The 24022-nt window shown below is 38.4% G+C and overlaps 1 protein-coding gene and 1 non-coding gene across 6 annotated transcripts in view; one reads left to right on the plus strand and one right to left on the minus strand.

The window, feature by feature from the left end:
- RNF214 (ring finger protein 214) overlaps positions 1-24022 on the plus strand; it is a 57830-nt gene that overhangs the window by 23347 nt on the left and 10461 nt on the right. For all 5 annotated transcript variants that reach the window (XM_060160450.1, XM_060160449.1, XM_060160451.1 and 2 more), the window contains 4 exons: positions 22567-22663; positions 22878-22966; positions 23556-23646; positions 23850-23948. In XM_060160450.1, the coding sequence (XP_060016433.1) occupies positions 22567-22663; positions 22878-22966; positions 23556-23646; positions 23850-23948 (376 nt within the window). The remainder of the gene's footprint in view (positions 1-22566; positions 22664-22877; positions 22967-23555; positions 23647-23849; positions 23949-24022) is intronic.
- LOC132526603 (small nucleolar RNA SNORA8) lies at positions 8362-8499 on the minus strand. The gene has a single exon (XR_009542597.1). It is a non-coding gene; the product is annotated as a small nucleolar RNA SNORA8 (small nucleolar RNA).

Genomic DNA, 24022 nt, shown 5'->3' on the forward strand with positions numbered 1-24022 from the left:
TAGCACATACCCACTACCCTAAAATCTTCCCTGTATTCTGTATTTTTTTTTTTTTTTTTTTTTTTTTGCGGTACACGGGCCTCTCACTGCTGTGGCCTCTCCCGTTGTGGAGCACAGGCTCCGGATGCGCAGGCTCAGCGGCCATGGCTCACGGGCCTAGCTGCGCGGCATGCGGGATATTCCCGGACCGGGGCATGAACCCATGTCCCCTGCATCGGCAGGCGGACTCTCAACCACTGAGCCACCAGGGAAGCCCCCTGTATTCCTTCTTAATCACTGTGCTTCCTCCCCACCATTCCCAGGTAAACACTGATCTGCTTTCTGTCACTGTAGATTACACTTATCTTTTCTAGACATTCGTGCCTTTCTTTCACTTACATTTTTGAGATTCATCTATGATGTGATGAATGTGAACTATATCAGTAGTTCATTGCTTTTTTTAAAAAGACTTAATTTTTTTAGTGCAGTTTGAAGTTTACAACAAAATTGAGAGGGAGGTACAGAGATTTCCCTTATGCCCCCTGCCCATACACATGCATAGCCTTCCCTTTATCAACGTTACTCACTAGAGTGGTACATTTTTTACCAAAGGTGAACCTACATTGACACATCATAATCACTCAAAGTACATAGTTTACCTTAGGGTTCACTCTTGGTGTTATACACTTTATGATTTGGACAAATGTATAATGACATATATTTATTATTATACAGAGTATTTTTCACTGCCCATCCTCGGTGCTCTGCCTCTTTATCCCCCACTCCCCAACTGATCTTTTTATTGTCTCCATAGTTTTGCTTCTTCCAGAGTGCTGTATAGTTGAATCATACAATATGTAGGCTTTCAGATTGGCTTCTTTCACTTAGTACTATGCATTTGAGGTTTCTCCATGTCTTTTCATGGCTTGATAGCTCATTTCTTTTTAGCATTGAATAATATTCCATTGTTTGAATGTACGACAGTTTTTTATTTATTCATCTTTGAAGGACATCTTGGTTGCTTCCAAGTTTTGGCAATTTGCATAAAGCTGCTATACATATCCAAGTGCAAATTTTTGTATGGACATAAGTTTTCAGCTCCTTTAGGTAGATACCAAGAAGAGTGATGGCTGGATCATATGGTAAGAGTATGTTTAGTTTTGTAAGAAACTGGCAAACTGTCTTCCAGAGTGGCTGTACCACTTTGCATTCCCAACAGAAATGAATGAGAGTTCCTGTTGCTCCACATCCTCGCCAGCATTTGTCGTTGTCAGTGTTCTGGATTTTGGTCATTTTAATAGGTATGTAGTGGTATCTCATTGTTTTAATTTGCATTTCCCTGATGACAAATGATGTGGAACATCTTTTCATATCCTCATTTGCCACCTATATATCTTTTTTGGTGAGGTGTCTGTTAAAGTCTTTGGCCCATTTTTAAAATCCTTTTTGTTTTTAAACTGAGAGATGATATTTTAAATTTAATTTTATTCTTATTTTTTTGGCTGTGCTGTGTGGCCTCCAGGATTTCAATTGCCTGACCAGGGATTGAACCCAGGCCACGGCTGTGAAAGCCTGGAATCCCAACCACTAGGCCACCAGGGAACTTCCTTATTGTTTGTTTTATTGTTGAATTTTAAGAGGTCTTTGTATCCTTTGGATAACATTCCTTTGTCAGATGTGTCTTTTGCAAATATTTTCTCCCAGTCTGTGGCTTGTCTTCTGATTTTCTTGATACTTTCTTTCACAGAGCAGAAGTTTTTTATTTTATTTATTTATTTGGCCTCACTGCATGGCTTGTGGATCTTAGTTCCCTGATCAGGGATTGAACCCAGGCCCTTGGCAGTGGAAGCGTGGAATCCTAATTACTGAACTGCCAGGGAATTACCAGAAGTTTTTAATTTTAATGAAGTCTAATTTATCAAGTATTTCTTTTGTGGATCATGTCTTTGGTGTTATATCATTCATGTAGGTTTTCTCCTATGTTGTCTTCTAGGAGTTTTATAGTTTTGCATTTTACATTTAGGTCCATGATCCATTTTCAGTTAATTTTTGTGAAAGGTGTAAGGTCTGTGTTTAGATCCATTTTTCTTTTGCATGTGGATGTCCAGTTCTAGCACCATTTGTTGAAGAGACTCTTTGCTCCATTTTATTATCTTCACTTCTTTGTTAAAGATCAGTTGACTGTGTTTATGGAGTTCTATTTCTAGGCTCTCTGTTCTGTTCCACTGATCTATTTGCCTATTCTTTCACAAATACCATGCTGTCTTGATTTTATAGCTTTATAGCAAGTCTGGAAGTTGAGTAGCATCAGTCTTCCAATTTTGTTCTTCTCTTTCAATACTGTGTTACTTATTCTAGATCCTTTGCCTCTTCTTATAAACTTTAGAGTCAATTTGTTGATATCCATAGAATAACTTGCTGGGATTTTGATTGGGATTGTGTTGACTCTGTAGATCAAGTTGGGAAGAACTGACATCTTGACAATGTTGAGTCTTCCTTTCCATGAACATGGAATATCTCTCCATTTATTTAGTTCTTCTTTGATATTGTTCATCACAGTTTTGTACTTTTCCTCATACAGATCTTGTACATATTTTGTTAGATTTATACCTAAGTGTATGTAGTGTAAATGATAATTGTGTTTTTAATTTCAAATTCCACTTATTCTTTTTTTTGGCCGCACCATGTGACTTGTGGGATCTTAGTTCCCTGACCAGGGATTGAACCCACACCCCCTGCATTGGAAGTGCAGAGTCTTAACTACTGGACTGCCAGGGAAGTCCCAAATTCCACTTGTTCGTTGTTAGCATTTAGGAAAGCAATTGACCTTTGTATATTAACCTTGTGTTGTGCAACCTTGCTTTAACAGCTTATTAGTTCAAGGAGGGTTTTTTTGTCTGTTCTTTCCAATTTTATAAGTGGATGATCATGTCATTTGCAAACAAAGACAGTTTTATTTCTTCCTTTTCAGTCTGTATACCTTTTATTTCTTTTTCTTGCTTTATTACATTTTCAAGGACGTCCAGTATGATGTTGAAAAGGGGTGGTGAGAGGGGACTTCTTTACCTTGTACCTGATCTTGGGAAACTTCAAGTTTCTCACTCTTGAGTATGATGTTAACTGTAGACTTTTTTGTAGATGTCTACCATGTTGAGAAAGTTCCCCTCTATTCCTAGTTTACTGAGAATTTTTACCATTAATGGATGATGGATTTTGTCAAATGCTTTTTCTACATCTGTTGACATGATCATTTGATTTGTCTTTTTTAGTCTTTTGATGTGATGGATAATATTAATTGATTTTTGAATGTTGAACTAGCCTTGCATACCTGGGGTAAATCCCACTTGGTCATGATTCTTTTTATACTGTTTTGTATTGATTCGCTAATATTTTGTGAAGGATTTTTGCATCTGTGTTCATGAAAGATATTGGTCTGTAGCTTTTTCTTCTTTTATTTTTGTCTGGTTATGGTACTAGGGTAAGTGCTGGCCTCATAGACTGAATTAGGAAGTATTTCCTCTGCTTCTGTCTTCTAAAAGATTGTAGAGAATTGGTATAATTTCTTCCTTAAATGTGTGGTAGAATTCACTAGTGAACCCATCTGGGCCTGGTATTTTCTGTTTTGGAAGGTTATTAATTATTGAAAAAATTTTTTAAATAGATATCGATGTTCATTCCTTTTTAATGCTGAATAGTTGTCCATTGTGTGAATATCCAACAATTTGTTTACTCAGTTGAAGATGTCCTTCTAATATAAACTGTCTCCTATTGTTTCTGATGAGAAGTCAGTGACAGTTGTTTCTCTCTGTGTATTGTGTCATTTTTTCCCTATGGTTTCTTTCAATGTTTTCTATCCTTGGTTTTCAGCAGTTTGACTTTGATTTTCCCAGGTGTGGCTTTCTTCCTGTTTTACCTGTTTGGGGTTTTCTCAGCTGCTTATTCTGTAAAGTTATGTATTTCACCAAATTTGTGAAATTTTGACATAATTTTCAAATATTTTTCCTGTCCCATTCCCTCCTTTCCTTCTGGGACTCCACTTTCACATGTGTTAGAACTTTTGATATTGTCCTATAGCTCACGGGGGCTCTTTCATTTCTTTCCAATTCTTTTTTTTTAATATTTATTTTTGGCTGCGTTGGGTCTTCGTTGCTGGGCACAGGCTTTCTCTAGTTGCGGCGAGTGGGGGCTACTCTTCATTGCAGTGCGCGGCTTCTCATTGCAGTGGCTTCTCTTGTTGTGGAGCATAGGCTGTAGGCGCGTGGGCTCAGTAGTTGTGGCTTGCAGGCTCTAGAGTGCAGGCTCAGTAATTGTGGCACACGGGCTTAGTTGCCCTGTGGCATGTGGATCTTCCCGGACCAGGGCTTGAACCTGTGTCCCCTGCATTGGCAGGCGGATTCTTAACCACTGTGCCACCAGGAAGCCCTCCAATTCTTTTTTACTCTGTTCACCATATTGGATAATTTCTTTTGATGTGTCTTCAAGTTTACTTTTTATTATATCATTTCCAGTCTATTAAGCCCATGCATTGAATTTTATATTTCCAGTATTGTATTTTTCAGTTCTTTCATTTCAGTTTAGTCTTTTTTATAGTTTCTATTTCTCCGTGAAGAGTTTTTATATGTTCACTCCTTGTGAGCATATTTTTTCCTTTATGTTCTTTTGCATAGTTAAAATAGATGCCTTAAATCTTTACCTGCTAATTCCAACATCTTGGTCTCCTTGGAGTCCTTTCTATTGATTGCCTTTTTTCTTGACCAGGAGTCAGAATCAAAAGCATTATTCTAAATAAGAAACTAGACGCAAAAGGTATGCACTGTATGATTCTATTTACATGAAGTTCTAGAAGAGACAAAACTATAGTGAGAGAAAGCAGATCAGTTGCCAGTGGCTCAGGGTGGAGGGAAGGGATTAACTGCCATATAGTAAATACTTGAGGCTTTGCAGACCACCTGTCACAGCTACTCAGCTCTGCTGTTGTAGCATGAAAGCAGCCATAGACAGTAAGTAAGCAAAATGAGCATGGCTGTGTTCCAATAAAACTTCATTTACAAAAATAGATAGCAGTCTGGGTTTGATCTACAGACCATAGTTTGCAGACCCTGCTTTTCCTGTTTCTTTGTACATTGGTAATTTAGGGTTGAATCCTGAATATTGTGAATAATACATTGTAGAGACTCTGGATTCTGTTGTATTCCTCCATTAAATCTTGTGGTTTGTTTGTTTAAATTTGTTTTATCAGGCTATTTCCTTGGTTGGGCTTAAACATGGTGGGCAGCAGCTGTGGTCTCTGTTGAGTTCATTTATCTGTAGATGGGTTCCTTGGAGTCTCTTCTGTGCATGCGTGGTTCAGGGATCATCCAGAGATTTAGATAGATTCATATGCAGAATTGGGGGTTCCCCATTTGTGGCTTTTATCTTTTGGGGATTTCTCCCTCATTTTCTAGCTGTTATGGTAGCTCCCAGTTTTGTCCTTTGGCTCTTGAGCTGGTAAGGCTGCAAGGCTTCTATCTCAGTTTTAGTCATCAGCACAGAGCTGTCTGGGGTTTGTCCTTAGGTGAAAGATGAATAGCCATTAAGAAAACAGGAAACAATAGTGGTATTCACTTCTTCCAGTTGTCAGGTCTTCTCCTGGTTTTTGTTTGTTCTTTAGTATCTTTAGATAGGTGTTTTTTTACATTTTGTGTAGAATCTATAGTTTTTTGTTTTTGTTTTTTTTAAAGAATTTATGATTCCCAGGTGCTGGTCCAGGACCACACTTTGAGAACCACTAGATTTTTTTTTTTTAATTAATTAATTAATTTATTTTTGGCTGTGTTGGGTCTTAGTTTCTGTGCGAGGGCTTTCTCTAGTTGCGGCAAGCGGGGGCCCCTTTTCATCGCGGTACGTGGGCCTCTCACTATCGTGGCCTCTCTTGTTGCGGAGCACAGGCTCCAGACGCGCAGGCTCAGTAGTTGTGGCTCACGGGCCTAGTTGCTCCGCAGCATGTGGGATCTTCCCAGACCAGGGCTCAAACCCGTGTCCCCTGCATTGGCAGGCAGATTCTCAACCACTGTGCCACCAGGGAAGCCCGAATCTATAGTTTTTTATCTGCAGAAATGGTTGGTCTATTAGGAGCAACTCTGCCCTTAGTGGAAGTGGAAACTCTCCAGATTTAATTTTTAGAAGGACGACTGTGGCTGCATTACGTTAGATGTGCTAAAGTGCAGATAAACTTATGTCAGGAAGACAGTTTTAACAAGATAAAATGAGGGCCTGATCTCAGTGGCAGAGAAAGAGAAAGGAGGGGTATTCTGAGGTAGGATTGCTGAGATTTGTTGATTGTTAGAGGGAGAAGAGGAGTAGTGACAGTGAGATGGCTGGAATGGCAGAGATGATGAATATAGGAAGTAGAGCAGGTTTAGGGCAGTGGCCTTGAAGGGGAGGTTGTAAATTCTTGTTTTAAATTCAGTTTTAAGGAGGTATACTTTATGTAAAATACACCGTTTTTTTTCCTACAAAAAGTGTAAAGTTTGGGGACTTCCGTGGTGATCCAGTGGTTAAGACTCCATGCTTCTACTGCAGGAGCCGTGGGTTCAGTCCCTGGTCAGGGAACTAAGATCCCACATGCCATGTGATGCAGCCAAAAAAGGAAAAAAAGAAAAGAAAAGAAAAAGGGTAAAGTTTTTCTTTTTTTTTTTAATGTGTAACATAGGCAAAATTATTTAAGTCAATAAGTTTTTGAGAAATTTCACATTTTCTGATTCCACCCACTGCCAAGCACCTTAGTGGGGTTTTTTTTTTAAGCATGCAACTTTTGTATTGTTTTCTAAATCTAAAGAATACAGTGATACAGTATACAGTGATATTATACTGCATCTACTCACGTGAAAAGGAACGAAGTATCGCCCCTGAAATAATTACTAATTACACAATACTGCAGACTGATAAACACTGTAAGTACTAAAATGTTAACATTTCAACATACAGTGTCAACAACATCCTGCTTTCTTTTTTAATTGGTTAAAACATTTGTTAAGGTCATGCAAAATAAACACTTTGTGAAAATGTTAGATTACACTCAAACATCAAGGCAATGAAACCCCAAAGAGCAACTTTTTAATGCAACGACTGGTCAAGTAGATAAACTATTCAGCATATTAATAAAAATCCAATAAGTGAAAAACATCAAAAATGTAAACAGTAAATTTAGGTAACTGCTTGTCTACGATCTCACCACCTACAGTCTTACCTGTGACTGAAGATATACTGCCAAAATTGTTCTACATAAGTAAGCTATGTTAAAATGACCAAAAAAATGTCAATGCATGATGCCAGGGTAAATTTCTAGTCCACACAATACTTAAATGTGATCATTGTCTTAACTCTGCTAACAGTAAATGAAAAGTCACACCAGATTTATCTTCTTTTTACTCTTGGTTTGTTACATGTTTTTAAACTTTTGTCTACAAGTATTTCTTATGATCCTCCCCCAGAATTAACATGCTTATTTAGGAACAGGTGAAGCAGATAAACCCTGCCTTGGTATAGAAGGCAGTGATTTCGTTTTCCCTAACTAAGTATTTCCTTGCCACTTGTCAGCTGTCACTGACCTTTCTGCTATAGTTATGTCCTCAGTGTCCCATTCCATAAAGATTTTTAGTGCCTATTATTATCCATGTCTCCCTGATTCTCCCAGGGAGAATTCATTTTTTTCCTCTCATTGCTAGGCTCACTAAGGAAAGCTGAGCACACAATTTAAAGGAGTTACAGAGTAGACCAGGGAGGGTTCTCGGGCAGGTGGATGGTGCTTGAAGCCAGGTCTGGGATCTGGAGAGAAGAGCATCCAGGTCATAGGAAGGTGATCGGCCCCTCTCCATGGGCCACTCTCCTAGCAGCTCCCAATGACACAGTTACTGGACTCTCCTTTGGGCACTGTTGACTCACTTTCTTACCAATTTTTAAAGCCCTCTTTATATTTTCTACTTAAAATTTAAAAACTCTTTGATAAGCAATTTGTCTATTATATAGAACACCAGTTCTCAACTTACAGAGCATTAACCTTTAATCTCTAGGTTATTCCATAACCTAGTGTTTGGGTCATACTCTTCAAGATAGTCCTTTCAAGAATTTTTGCCCAATCCACAGTTATCATTGTCAGTCAGTCTTGCCACAATTTTTTCAGTTGGGCTTCTTTGCTCTCTAATGAAATATGGACACACTTCAAAAATTCCCCACGTGTAATCTTTGGGATCCAGTTTTCTCAAGCAGTTTACTTTAGGACCATGTTTAGGGTCAGACAAGATGGATCAGCCTGGTTCTGAATTTTAGACACCCTAGAAAAAGAGAAGCATCAGTTCCTATTGAAGAGTATGTCAAACTGAACAGTATGAGAAACTATAGGAATACTGTATCAGTAAAAATACCAGGTTTAACATGCACAAAGCCAAGAAAAACAATGATGCCAGATACTGAATTTATATTAGCATTGTCCTTTGAACTCCCAGCAGAATAAACTGCTGAATGCAGGTACCACACGGTGCAATAAAATTCACCCATTTTAAATGATGAATTTTGACAAATGTATACTGTTGTATAACTACCACCAAAATCATGGTATGAAATATTTCCGTTACTCCAGAAAGCTTCTTCCTGACTCTTTGGAATCAATTGCCTCCTCTATCCTGAGCCATTGGCAACCACTGGTCTGCTTTCTCTCAGTGTAGCTTTTGCCTTTTCTAGAACTTTATGTAAATAGAACATAGAATATATAGCCTTTTCTGTTTCTTATTTAAGATAAAGCTTTTGCAGTTTATCTATGTTTTTGCATGTATCAGTAATTTAATTCCTCTTTACTGCTGAGTAGCATTTACTTATAAGATTATACCAAGTTTATTTACTAGTTGATGGACATTTGAGTTGTTTCCATTTTTTGTCTGTTATAAATAAAGCTGCTCTGAATATTCAAGTACAAGTCTTTATGTGGACATGTTTCTTTTCTCTTGAGTAAGTACTTAGGAGTGGAATCGCTGGACCATATGTTTGCTTAACATAAGAAACTGGCAAACTGTTTTCCAAAGTTGCTTTACTATTTGGCATTCCCACCAGCAATGCATAAGTGTTCTGATTACTCTGTATCCTCACCAGTACTTGGTGTTATCAGTCTTTTTAGTTTTAGCCATTCTAATAAGCGTTTAGTAGTATCTCATTGTGGTTTTAATTTGCACTTTTCTAATAACTTTTTTTGTGTGTGTGTGGTACGCGGGCCTCTCACCATTGTGGCCTCTCCCATTATGGAGCACAGGCTCCGGACGCACAGGTTCAGCGGCCATGGCTCACGGGCCCAGCCGCTCCGTGGCATGTGGGATCTTCCCGGACCGGGGCACGAACCCGTGTCCCCTGCATCAGCAGGTGGACTTTCAACCACTACGCCACCAGGGAAGCCCCAACTATTTTTTTTTTTTAATTCATTGATTTGGTTGTGCCCAGTCTTGGTTTTGGCAGGCAGGCTCCTTAGTGGCTGCTCGCCAACTCCTTAGTTGCAGCACATGGGCTCCTTAGTTGCGGCTCACGGGCTTCTTAGTTACAGCTTGCCGGCCACCTGCATTGGGCACACAGAGTCTTAACCACTGCACCACCAGGGAAGTTCCAACATTTTCCTAATGACTGTTGATGTTGAACATCTTTTCATGTGCATGTCTGCCATTTGTTGTTCTTTTTTGGTGAAGTATTTATTTGAATATTTTACCCATTTAAAAACATGTTTTCTTATTGAGTATTGTCAATACAGGTCCTTTTATCAGATATGCGTTTTGCAAATATTTTTCCCAGTATATAACTTGCTTTGCATTTTGTAGCAGTGTCTTTTGAAATGCAAAAGTTTAATTTTTAAAAAAAATTTATTTTTTATACAATTTTAAAGGTTACACTTCATTTACAGTTATTACAAAATATTGGCTCTATGCCCCGTGTAGTACAGTACATCCTTGTAGCCTATCTTACACCCAATAGTTTGTACTTCCCACTCCCCCATCCTTATATTGCCCCCCTCCCCTTACTGGCAATCACTAGTTTGTTCTCTGTATCTGTGAGTCTACTCCTTTTTTGCTATATTCACTAGTTGTATTTTTTAGATTCCACATGTAAGTCATATTACACAGTGTATTTGTCTTCGTCTGACTTATTTCACTAAGCATAATGCCCTCCAAGTCCATCTGTGTTGCTGCAGATGGCAAAATTTCATTCTTCTTTATGGCTGAGTAGTATTCTATATATATATAGAATATAGATAGATAGAATATATACCACATCTTCTTTATTTGTTCATCTGTTTTTTTGTTTGTTTGTTTGTTTGTTTTGCGGTACGCGGGCCTCTCACTGTTGTGGCCTCTCCCGTTGCGGAGCACAGGCTCCGGACGCGCAGGCTCAGCAGCCATGGCTCACGGGCCCAGCCGCTCTGCGGCATGTGGGATCCTCCCGGACCAGGGCATGAACCCGCGTCCCCTGCATCGGCAGGCGGACTCTCAGTCACTACGCCACCAGGGAAGCCCCCATCTGTTTTTTTAAAAAATATTTTCTGAAATTAAGATTTTTTAAAATTTATTTATTTATTTATTTATGTCTGCGTTGGGTCTTTGTTGCTGCACACAGGCTTTCTCTAGTTGCCGTGAGCGGGGGCTACTCTTCGTTGCGGTGCGCGGGCTTCTCATTGTGGTGGCTTCTCTTGTTGTGGAGCATGGGCTCTAGGCACACAGGCTTCAGTGGTTGTGGCACACAGGCTCAGTAGTTGTGGCTCACGGGCTCAGTAGTTGTAGCTCACAGACTCTAGAGCACAGGCTCAGTAGTTGTGTGCATGGGCTTAGTTGCTCTGTGGCATGTGGGATCTTCCTGGACCAGGGCTTGAACCTGTGTCCCCTGCATTGGCAGGCAGATTCTTAACCACTGTGCCACCAGCGAAGCCCTCATTCATCTGTTGATGGACACTTAGGTTGCTTCCATATCTTGGCAATTGTAAATAATGCTGCTATGAACGTTGGTGTACATGTATCTTTTCGAATTAGTGTTTTTGTTTTTCTTTGGATATATACCCGGGAGTGGAATTGCCAGGCCATATGATAGTTCTACTTTTAGTTTTTTGAGAAACTTCCATACTGTTTTCCACAGATGGAAATTGGCTGCACCAACTTGCATTCCCACCAACAGTGTATGAGGGTTCCCTTTTCTCTGCATCCTCACCAACATTTGTTATTTGTGTTCTTTTTGATGACAGCCATTCTGACAGGTGTGAAGTGATATCTCATTATGGTTTTGATTTTCATTTCTCTGATGATTAGTGATGTTGAGCATCTTTTCATGTGCCTCTTGGCCATCTGCATTTCCTCTTTGGAAAAATGTCTATTCAGTTCTTTTGCCCCTTTTTTTTAAAAAAAAATAAATTTATTTATTTATTTATTTTTGGCGGTGTTGAGTCTTCATTGCTGTGCGCGGGCTTCCTCTAGTTGCGGTGAGCGGGGGCTACTCTTCATTGTGGTGCATGGGCTTCTCATTGCAGTGGCTTCTCTTTGTTGCGGAGCATGTACTCTAGGAGCACGGGCTTCAGTAGTTGTGGCACGCAGGCTCAGTAGTTGTGGCTCACGGGCTCTAGAGCACAAGCTCAGTAGTTGTGGCACATGTTGCCCATTTTTTAATTGGGTTGTTTATTTGTTTTGATGTTGAGTTGTATGAGCTGTTTATGTATGTTGGATATTAATCCCATATTGGTTATATCCTTTTCACATATTTTCTCCCATTCAGTAGGTTGTCTTTTCATTTTCTTGGTGGTTTCCTTTGCCATGCAAAAGCTTTTAAATTTAATTAGGTCCTGTTTGTTTATTTTTGCTTTTATTTCCTTTACTTAGTAGATGGATCCAAAAAAAAAATTACTGCAGTTTATGTCATACAGTGTTCTACCTGTGTTTTCCTCTAGGACAGTGGTCCCCAACCTTTCTGGTACCAGGGACCGGTTTCATGGAAGACATTTTGTCCATTGGGGTGGGGGGGATGGTTCAGGCAGTAATGAGAGCATTGGGGAATGACAGATGAAGCTTCACTCACTCACCCACTGCTCACCTCCTGCTGTGTGGCCCGGTTCCTAACAGGCCATGGACCAGTAGCAGGCCGCAGACCGGGGGTTGGGGACCCCTGCGTTAGTAGTTTTATAGTATCTGGTCTTACATTTAGGTCTTTAACCCATTTTGAGTTTGTTTTTGTATGTGGTGTTAGAGAATGTTCTTATTTCATTCTTTTACATGTAGCTGTCCAGTTTTCCCAGCACCACTTATTGATGAGAGTGTCTTTTCTTTATGTATATTCTTGCCTTCTTTGTCATAGATTAATTGACCATAAGTGTGTGAGTTTATTTCTGGGCTCTCTATCCAGTTCCATTAATCTATGGGTCTGTTTTTGTGCCAGTACCATACTGTTTTGATTACTGTAGGCTTGTAGTATAGTCTGAAGTCAGGAAGCATGATTCCTCCAGCTCTGACCTTCTTTTTCAAAATTGTTTTAGCTATTCAGTGTCTTTTGTGTTTCCATACAAATTTTAAATTTATTTGTTCTAGTTCTGTGAAAAATGCCCTTGGTATTTTGATAGAGATTGCATTGAATCTGTAGATTGCCTTGGGTAGTATTGTCATTTTAACAGTATTGATTCTTCCAATCCAAGAACACGGTATATCTTTCTATCTGTGTTTTCTTCATTTTCTTTCATCAGTGTCTTATAGTTTTTGGAGTACAGGTCTTTTGCTTCCTTGGGTAGGTTTATTCCTAGGTATTTTATTCTTTTTGATGTGATGGTAATAAATGGGATTGTTTCCTTAATTTCTCTTTCTGATATTTCCTTGTTAGTGAATAGAAATGGAACAGATTTCTATATATTAAGTTTGTATCCTGCAACTTTACCAAATTCATTGATGAGCTCTAGTAGCTTTCTGGTGGCATCTTTAGGATTTTCTATGTATAGTATCATGTCATCTGCAAACAGTGACAGTTTCACTCCTTCCTTTCCAATTTGAATTTCTTTTATTTCCAAAAATTTAAATTTTGATGACGTCCAGTTTACCAGTTTTTTCTTTTGTGGTTCCTGCATTTTGTGTCCCAAGAAATCTTTGCCTAACCGAAAAAAGAAAAAATCAGTTTAGTTAGAAGAATGACATTGTTTACATTTTTGTAAGCCTCTTTAATGGAACAAGCTTAATCCTCCTATCTACCTCTGCATATAATCTCCTGCAATATGTTGTTTTGGTTAAAGTACAGGAAGAAAATCTAGTGATATGCAGGTATGCAGTTGGAAAAGCAAGGAGTATTTTAATAGACTTTTTAGATAACTGTGAATATTCTTCTTTGACAGTGCTCCAAAACTTGACAGATGATAGTTTCTTAAAGTTTCGTTGCATCGTGGAAACTGAAACCACTTCAGTGATTTTGTACTGTTTTATTAAAATTCATTGTCTTAACTTGCACTTTGAGTGGATCTTTTAACTGTGTTGGCTAGGGAAGGAAAACCTTTTCCCTCTATCCTAGTAAGTTCAATTTCTGAGGCCTGTGAATTAACCTGACAAAGGACAGAGTAAGGAGAAAAAACCCAGTTTATGCATGCAACATGCATATAGTGAAATAATTCAGCAATGAGTAGCTCAAAGGAATAGTTAGAATCTGGGGCTTATGGGAGAACAAATGACTTCTTAAAGTGGGGGAGAAAGGGCACTTTCTGGACTTTTGGAAGGATAAATGGGTTTTCAGGAGAACAAGCAGGAGTTTAAATTTGTGATAATATTTATATGTACAGGTATGAATAGTTTTTCTGTCTCCTTCAGGGCCATAAAATTCCACTGGAGAAGAGATTGAGGGTAGGTTTTATTCACATTCTTTCTTCTGGGAGTAGCTCTGCCCTGAAGAGGTGTTTAGGACAGTCTTATTTCCCAGAAATTGCTGCTGTTAGCTAGAGAAAGCTCTGAGAAGGCTTTCTTTCCTGTGTCTGTTGAATCTCAAATGTTTTCATCTTTTTGTTGTTGTTTCATTTTATTTTTTATTTTTTTGGCCGCATTGGGTCTTTGTTGCTCTGTGCAGGCTTTCTTTAGTTGTGGCGAGTGGAGGCTACTGTTCGTTGCGGTGCGCGGGCTTATTGCGGTGGCTTCTCTTGTGGTGGAGCACAGGCTCTAAGTGTGCGGGCTTCAGTAGTTACAGCACGTGGGCTCAGTAGTTGTGGCACACGGGCTTTAGGGCACAGGCTCAGTAGTTGTGGTGCACGGGCTTAGTTGCTCCGTGGCATGTGGGATCTTCCCAGACCAGGGATCGAATCTGTGTCCCCTGCATTGGCAGGCAGATTCTTAACCACTGCACCACCCTGGAAGTCTACAAGTATTTTCATCTTAAAATAATCTTTATACCAATTCGTGGGTTCCAAGTGGGCCCCATCATTGATTTGGTAAAACAATGCATTGATAATTAGGAAAATATTGCTTCAGAGTTATGCAGCTCTTCCAAGTGTTGATACATTTTATTATACAATGTTTAAAGAATCACATTTGTTGGGACTTCCTTGATGGTCCAGTGGTTAAGACTCCCTGCTGTCAATGCAGGGGGTACAGGTTCGATCCCTGGTCAGGGAACTAAAGTCCCGCATGCCGCATGGTGTGGCCCAAAAAAGAAAAAGAAAAAAAAAAGAAGAATCACATTTGTTTATATCACTGTGGATCTCATCAGAATAGTCTTTAAGTAATGGGAAGCCTTCAAGCTCCCAGTGGCCCATGCAGACTTTGCAAAATTCTGATTTTTACCTGAAAGCTCAAATGTTATTGTTGGCAACAAACACTGTCAGTTGTTTTCTTTGAAATAACAAGAGTAATTTGTTCATTTTTCAAGAACGTGTCTGCTAAGTACTCAAATTCAAATAACCATAGTTTCTCAGTTGTTCTTTTAAGTAAAAATGATTTTTCATGAAAAAAGAGGCTAGTTCAAGTTTCAACTCAAACAGTCTCACATGTGCTTTTCCTCAAGGCAACCATTGTATTTTGGCATGTAGCATTTCATAAACAGAATATTGAACAGTTATGTATTTAAGGGTTGAAATTTAAGAGGATTATTACTTTTGATGGCTTCATCAAGGGCATCCTGAAGTAAAAGTGCCCCCCCACTCCCAACTGCAAGTGTGTGGCAGTAAAGAATACAATGACTAGTAGTATAATTTTGATGCCACTGCCTTCATTTGTGTATGGTGCCAATATTTGTATCCACTATAATTTTCATACAAGTAGGAGCAGTGCAAGTATCAACACAATTGTTCTCAGATAAACCATGAGATTCAAAAGAGTTATTCATCTTGGATTAGGTCAGCATCACTTGTGTTTGTTGCCAGGAATTCATACACGACATCATCTTCAGTGATTAGTTGGTGCCAATGCTAGATGAATGTAAACAAAATAGCAAGACTAGTCTTGTCTGTGGATTCGTCTATTTGTAAAGTAAAATTACAATTCTGCAGATGAGTTATTAACCAAGTCTTCAAATTTGCAGCAAAATCTTTAATTTGGTGAATTAATATATCATTAAAAAAGGGGCACTGCCATGATTTATTTTACTGACTTCATTCAGCAGGCATATAGCAATGTCACCTGTACCAAGTCGTGCTTCTCCAGTTAAGGAAGTACAGTAACTTACCCTAAGATGCTTCAGTGGCTTTTTCACTTCTAACTTGAAAGGTGTTAACAATTTTTAAGACTTGTAAAGAATTCATCACATCTGCATTTAAAATATTCAACTACTTTTTCTTTAAATTCTGAATGATTGATCTCAAAATGTCACTATAACTTAACTGGCATAATATAATTAGAAAATGTTGTGTTGCCTAAGATACAGTAAGATAAATTATTAACATCTATAAAGTCAAGAGAAAGATGACTCTTGTCATACTTTGGTTTCATATTTACAATTTTGCCTAGTTTTTTTGGAGTAGATTCTTCCTTTCCATGAGTCAGATAACTCTAGGCCAGTTGCATCTTTTTTAGTATCTTTAAATGTATGTATTGCAGTTGTGGGTTGAAAAAGTAAGTCTTCTAATCTCCCTGTTTGGAGTCAATGATTCATTCTTAAATATAAATGAAAAATTACAAATAAACTTTCTTTTATTTTAGAAAAAATTAAATTCTAAAATAATACATTTTAGATATAATATAAAAATTGAGAAGAGTTTTCCAAAAATTTTTGAAGTGTTATTGTGAAACAAAATAACAAAAAGTACTTGTTTCTACCTGATGTGTGAACTTTGAAATATTACAGTAATGATTTATTGAATAGTAATGAGATTATAGTAAGTGTAACTAAAGATAGCTGTAAGAGCACAAACAGAAGTACTGAGAAGGAAAATACCTTAAATTATACCCTAAACCTACTACCTTAAAAAATGCTAGAAAACGTTAGAATGCAGAAGCATATATTCCACTAGCCATCAGAGTGATGATCTCGTTACAGTTTGTGTAGTCTCAGGGAAACTCCACTGTAGACTCATGAAAGAATGAGAGTGAAAAAGGCAAATGAATTTAGTGTTATTATGAAACTAATTTTGCTTCATAGACCAGGCCCTCAAAGGGTTTTGGGGACCATGGACTGTGTTTTGCAAACTGCTGTTCTAGATTATTTCTTCCATACCTAGGGCTTCTACTACTATCTCTGCTAGTGACACTCTCATCTGTATCCCAGCCCAGACTACTTATATATCCCTTGCCTGCTGAACTGCCTGGACTATTTCCTCTGCTTGGTGCTCTGTTTCTCTTTGGCATTTGCATATGCTGTTTGATCTGCCCACAATTTCCTGTTCCTTTTGTTCACTTGGAAAGTTACTGAATTGTGAGCTGCTTGGGGGCAGGAACTAGGCATCTTTATATCCCCAGCTTTTAGCAGAAATGTGACATTGTGCTGCTTAGTAGATGTTGAGTTAAATTGAATCAAGGAAGAACTCTAGCCTCATAAACAAAAACTTTGCAGTGCATCTCAGGGTAAAGTTTTTTCTCTTTTTGTCTGATCTCATTCATTCTATTGGGTTGGCCAGAAAGTTCCTTTGGTTTTTAAATAAAAATAAAGGACACATTTTTCATTTTCACCAAGAACTTTATTGAACAACATATTCACCATTTTGGTCCACTACCTTCTGCCATTTTTCAGGCAACTTCATAATTCCATCTTCTCAAAACTTTTTATCTTTTTGAGCAAAGAACTGGTCCAGGTACCTTTTAGTCTTCCAGGGAATTGAAATTTTTTCCATTAAGAGAATTTTGTAAAGACTGAAATAAATGGAAATCCGAAGGTACAATGTCTGGTGAATATGGTAGATGAATCAGAACTTCCCAGCCAAGCTGTAACGGTTTTTGCCTGGTCATCAAAGAAACAAGCAGTCTTGCGTTATCCTGATGGAAGATTATGTGTTCTCTGTTGACTAATTCTGGATGCTTTTCATCGAGTGCTGCTTTCAGTTGGTCTAATTGGGAGCAGTACTTGCTGGAATTAATCGTTTGTTTTTCCAGAAGGAGCTCAAAATAGAGGACCCTTCCAATCCCACCATATACACAACATCACCTTCTTTGGATGAAGACCTGTCTTTGATGTGGTTGATGGTGGTTCATTTCACTTGCCCCACGATCTCTTCCATTCCACCTTATTGTACAGTATCCACTTTTCATCACCTGTCACAATTTGTTTTAAAAATGGAACGTTTTTGTTACGTTTAAGTACAGAATCACATGTGGAAATATGGTCAAGAGGTTTTTTTCTGCTTAACTTACGTGGAACCCAAATACCAAAGTGATTAACATAACCAATGATGTGGTGCAAAAATCATTTGGTGCGAATGATTTTCAGCGCTTGATTTGGATATTTTGAGTATGTCGGCTCTCTCCCGAGTGGTATAACATTGATTGTTCTCAATTAATGTCTTGATTTGATCGCTCTCTGCTTCACCTGGTCTACCCAACCGGAGCATCGTCCAGTGAGAAATCTCCAGCATGAAACTTTGCAAACCGCTTTTGACACGTTTGATCAGTCACAGCACCTTCTCCATACACTGCACAAATCTTTTTTTGGGTTTCAGTTGTGTTTTTACCTTTCTTGAAATAATAAAGCATAATATGCCGAAAATGTTGCTTTTTTTCTTCCATCTTCAATATTAAAATGGCTACACAAAAATTCACCAATTTTGATAAGTTTTTTTTTTAAACGCATGCTGATATGACAGTAGTCACAATACAGCCTAACAAAATTATCTCGAATGAAGTTAAAGACAACTAAGCGCTACTGGACCCATCTTACGGAAAAAACCAAATAAACTTTTTGGCCCACCCAATATATTGGTTTGTATTAGCTTCAGTTCAGAGAAAAGACTTTTATAACCTAACTCAAATTCAGGACGGCCAACTCCTATCTATATTAATGCATCCACCGGTATTTGTTTTGTTTCCTTTTGCCTTGTTTAGAGTATAATATATTCTGAAAGGAAGGTATTTCAGCTGAGGACTCAACATCTTAATTTTTAGTTCTGTCTTTGACTGTTGAGAATATTTCACAAGACACTTATCATCTGCTTCTCTGCATTAAAATCACCTGATTGCTACCACCACTTCTGGTGGAAAAAAATGTATTCACGTATTTTAGTTTCTCTAACATCCAAATGATAACTAACATTTCTTAAGTTCTTACTATATGGCAGAGACTGTCCTATATGTTCTGCATGTATTAACTCATTTAACCTGCATAATGGCTCTGTATGAGAGGTAGATTATTTTATTATCCCCATTTTTCTTTAGGAAAATGAGGCAAAGGTTAAGTAACTTGCCAATGGTTGCACAGATAGTAGATAGTAATAGTCTGGGTTTGAACTGTGAGTTTAGTTTGGCTCCAGAAGCTGTGCTTTTAACTGCTGTGAGAAGCTTCCTCTCAAATCTAATTACTTTTATCATTAACCTATGTTAGTACACATGCACAGATAGATGCTCATTATAATATTTATAATTGTGAAATTGAAAATAAGAGAATACCTAAATCAATAATGGGATATATGTACAATGGATAGTTACTTAAAAATCACAGTTTTGAAGAATACTTAATGATATGGAAAAATACATTAGGATGAAAAAGTAAGATAAAAACCACAGTTTTTGTTTGAAAAGCGTATATAATGGATTTATATGTTACATATGCATATATAAATTTATTTTAAAAGACTGAAAAGAAGTATAATAATGATTTTTTTGTGGGTAGAGCAATTGTAATTGTAGAGCAATTTGTTGGATGCTTCCCATGGGCTAGGCACCATATTAAATTCTTCATGTGTGTTTTCTCGGTGAACTCTCCCATCAGTCGCATGATGTAGGTCCTACTCGTTTCTCAGATGAAGAAACTGAGGCCTAGAAAGATTAAGTAACTTGTCAAGGGTCATACAACCAGTAAGTAGAAGAGTTGGGACCTCTGTATTAGGCTCTTTCTGTTTTTTTTTTTTTAAATTGAAGTATTGTTGGCTTACAATGTTGTGTTAGTTTCTGGTGTACAGCAAAGTGATTCAGTTTTACGTGTGTGTGTGTGTGTGTGTGTGTGTGTGTGTGTGTATGTATGGGCATTCTTTTTCAGATTCTTTTCCATTATATATTATTACAAGATATTGAATATAGTTCCCTGTGCTATACAGTAGGACCTTGTTTAACTACTTTATATAAAGTAGTATGTATCTGTTAATCCCAAGCTCCCAATTTATCCCTCCCTCCCCCTTTCCCCTTTGGTAACCATAAGTTTATTTTCTATGTCTGTGAGTTTGTTTCTGTTTTGTAAATAAGTTCATTTGTATCTTTTTTTTTTTAAGCTTCCACATATAAGTGATATCATACGATATTTGCCTTTGTCTGACTTACTGCACTTAGTGTGGTAATCTCTAGGTCCATCCATGTTGCTGCAAATGGCATTATTTCATTCTTTTTTATGACTGAGTAATATCCAGTGTGTGTGTGTGTGTGTGTGTGTGTGTGTGTATACACATCTTCTTTATCCATTCATCTATCAGTGGACACTTAGGTTGCTTCCATGTCTTGGCTATTGTAAATAGTGCTGCTATGAACATTGGGGTGCATGTTTTTTTTGTTTTGTTTAATTTATTTATTTATTTTTGGCTGCATTGGGTCTTCGTTGCCATGAGCGGGCTTTCTCTAGTTGCAGAGAGCGGGGGCTACTCTTTGTTGCAGTGCGCGGGCTTCTCACTGCGGTGGCTTCTCTTGTTGCAGAGCGCAGGCTCTAGGCGCATGGGCTTCAGTAGTTGTGGCACGTGGGCTCAGTAGTTGTGGCTCGCAGGCTCAGTAGTTGTGGTGCACAGGCCTAGTTGCTCTGCCGCATGTGGGATCTTCCCGGACCAGGGCTTGAATCTGTGTCCCCTGCATTGGCAGGTGGACTCTTAACCACTGTGCTACCAGGGAAGCCCTTGCATGTATTGTTTTGAATTAGTAGACTCTTTCTGTTTTGTATTTTCTAAATTTTTTATAATTTGTATTATTTACATGATGAAAAACAAAATTAATTTTTTAAAGTATGCAAACGTATTGGGACAAGTCAGACTTGTACAGTCTGGTAGGATTTATTCATTGGAACCATTGATTCTTTAAACTAGCTAAGCAAAATAACAGAAGCATGGGACTTGAAAGAAATTAGACCAAGCATTTAAAGAGTTAAAACATACTCAGTGGTTTCTATTATATCAAGGATTTTTTGGGCATCTACTATGGGCAACTGATTTTTTTTTTTCTAGCATGGGTTGCAGTTAGTACCCCTTAGTGAAGTGAAATCTGTTACATATCTTACAGGCTAGTGAACGTATGATAAGGCTGACCATTTTTATGACTGTTTAAGAATTCCTTAACCATTTTTGTTGTGGTTGCTAGTAGTTCCTTTTGTCTTGTTGGATCCCAAGGAGATAGATGTTGCCAGATGCCCAAAGAAGAAGATTTTTCTGTGTGTGAATTTGTGGGATGTCCCCTGTGGACGTGGCAGTATTTTTCTAATATAATTGTAATCCCTAGTTGATAAATGAATTTAATGAAAATTAGAGGTGTTCGATGAACACCGATAGTCTTTAAGAACAGCATCATTCACAGAAAGCAGCAGCCATGTTTTCCTACAATCATCCCATCGTCACAGAGTGTCTAGTAGGCTAAATGGACCGCTGATTGACCCCTCAACGTATATCACATATTCTTATGGTAAAAGGATTCTGACTCCTCATATATTTTTTCACTTGAGGAATATGTGCTGTATTAGGAAAATACATCTACTTATAAACCTTTGTCTAAAGAACTGTTAGAGATAGAAAAAAAAAGAACTATTAGAGAATTCTTCCTCTGGCAGGAAGTTTATTTGGAGAGGACAACACATGGAGATGAAGGAAGAATATGCCCTCCTAGCTGTATCTATTACATGAGTTGACCTTGTCAGCAGAGGGCCAGACGGATGTTAGTGAATCAATAAATGAATGTGTGTGTAAGAGACACACAGACATACACACTTGTACTTTATGAAATAGCTAGCCAGGGGTGTGTGGAGAACTGGACAATGAAAAAAGGGACCTGAAACACTTATGTTAAGTGGATTTTTTCCTTTCATATTATATTTAAGGTTACTAAAAAAACCAGAAGATGAATAAAATTATTTCTCTCACCGTAGAAAAGTGGGAACATTTTTTTAAGACAGAATCCTTCCCAATCTTTTCTTCTTATTTTCACCTTTTAGAAATTCAGTGAAAATAATGTACACATTTCCATACTATTCTGTCCACTGATCTGGGTAATCCTGTTGCTTTTAGCTATGTAACTCATTACATTACAGTCAAGTGTAATACAGGGAAATTCTTCTGCCGGTTCTGTTCCTTTGTTGGCATCTTCGGTCCTGAGTAGAATGATCAACCACCCCACATCCTGGGAAATACCTCATTCCTGGGCAAACTGGGACAGTTGGTCACCCTAATCCTAAGGGTGTATATTACACTCTAGGGATGGGGCTGGGGAGCTGGTGTAAGAATGAAGGAAACTGATGGAAAGGAAAAGTCCTGAGGTATGAAGACAACATTTTTTCCTTTTGATGAATGTTTACTATAGCTAAGGTTGTGTGAAAATCAGTAAGCCAGTATCTCTGTGGTTAGTAGTGAATTAGTGATTGCTGCCTTAGGGATAAGTATTTTGGGTTTAGTCCTGCATTCTTCAGTACCCATACCAAAAGACAAGGAGTCAGAGGAATGCCATTTTGATTTGAGCACTCCTGGATCATAGAAGAACATTCTGCCTTCAGTGGGTTTTGGTTCTAAGTACGCACTTTGTTCTGGGTAACTTTATTTTAGCAAATGGAGATGTGAACATTTTTACTTTCAAATATAGGGTGATTATACAATTTCAGACCACTTTAAACATAATTTGTATATATCTATAGTTAATACTTAGAGTAACACTTCCTCTAACATACTAGGTAGACCAGTTTCAGGTTTTACTTTCGCCTTGGTGTTCCTTAGCAAGCTTGTCTTTCTCTCCTAAGTCTTGTTCTTGGCTTCTTACCTTACAGAGAAGTGTGGGAAATGGAACTGGATAGACTCAAGAATCAAGATGGTGAAATAAATCGGAACATTATGGAAGAGACAGAACGTGCCTGGAAGGCAGAGGTGAGAATAGCCGCTATGTTGAAGCTATGTTGAAGGTCTTGATTTTGGGCTTCCAGATGGTGTGTACTTTTGGTATAGCATCAATACTGCACACTAAGCTATTTAAGTATTATGCCGTAGAGCCACTAAGCATTGTTTTAACTATCTAAGGGTAGCTTTGTGTACGTAAAATTAATAAAGTGTGTGTGTGTGTTTGTGTGTATGGTTTCCTTAGATCTTATCACTAGAGAGTCGGAAAGAGTTGTTGGTATTGAAACTAGAAGAAGCAGAAAAAGAGGCAGAACTGCATCTTACTTACCTCAAGTAAGTACCTTCCATTTCTGGGGTCTTAATGGCCCTGCAGTTTTGTGTTTTGGAGGCATTTCTTTTTAGGTTTTGAAGCCCTGGGCCAGCTAGTCTGGCACTTATTCTGTCTTCACGGGGAGTCATCTCTGTATGATAGTAATTTGTTCAGTGATTTCTCTTCCCATACTCTAAACTTCCTCACTCTCTGACTCTTCCCTTTCTACAGTCTTATAGTTTTGTACTTTTTATTGTATTATTTCCAATTGGATAAACAGTATCTCTTATGCTGTCAAGCATAACAAATGTCTTTGGAGATTTGTTTCTTATACAGTCATTTCTCCTCTTTCTGCCGTGAAATTTGGAGGACCCCCGTGGCATTTTCAGCCAGACAAGAGCCCTCTCTCTGTGGTTGGTCCGCTTTCTCCAATACTTGTTTTGCAAGATGCTGGAGTTAAAGTGAGGCAAACGGCTTAGAACCTTGACCTTCTCCTGCACATGCTCCGACCTCTTCTCTCCAGGCCCATTAGCCAGCTACTGTTCTGCTATCTCAGAGAGTTAGGAATTGGGTTTTCTTTAATTCTGTAAATTACTGTTGGTTTCTTGAAAGGTCAACTCCCCCAACACTAGAGACAGTTCGTTCCAAACAGGAGTGGGAGACAAGACTGAATGGAGTTCGGATAATGAAAAAGAATGTTCGGGTAAGTGTAGTGATGCGTGATCATTGAGTCAGAGTTAATCTGTGCTTAAACACTTCTGGTGATAGGGAAGGACCTTTTGCATTGCCCTTAGGGCCTGTTCTACCACTCCTCTTGCTTTCCTGATATAGGATGGTGCTCTCTTTTTAGGCAGGCTCATTCTGCTTAGCAGTAAAGGATAATTCTTGCTTTTCTCTCTTTTCTAGGACCAATTTAATAGTCATATCCAGCTAGTGAGGAATGGAGCCAAGCTGAGCAGCCTTCCTCAGATCCCGACTCCCACTTTGCCTCCACCCCCATCAGAGGTAAGAGCACTGGCTTTGGGGAGTCTACCTTTGTGTGTTGGTGGCAGAGCCTAGAGTCTTTCACTTGTTCTTTT

The sequence above is a fragment of the Lagenorhynchus albirostris genome, chromosome 9 (genome assembly GCF_949774975.1).
Source record: "Lagenorhynchus albirostris chromosome 9, mLagAlb1.1, whole genome shotgun sequence".
Classification (NCBI taxonomy): Eukaryota; Metazoa; Chordata; class Mammalia; order Artiodactyla; family Delphinidae; genus Lagenorhynchus; species Lagenorhynchus albirostris.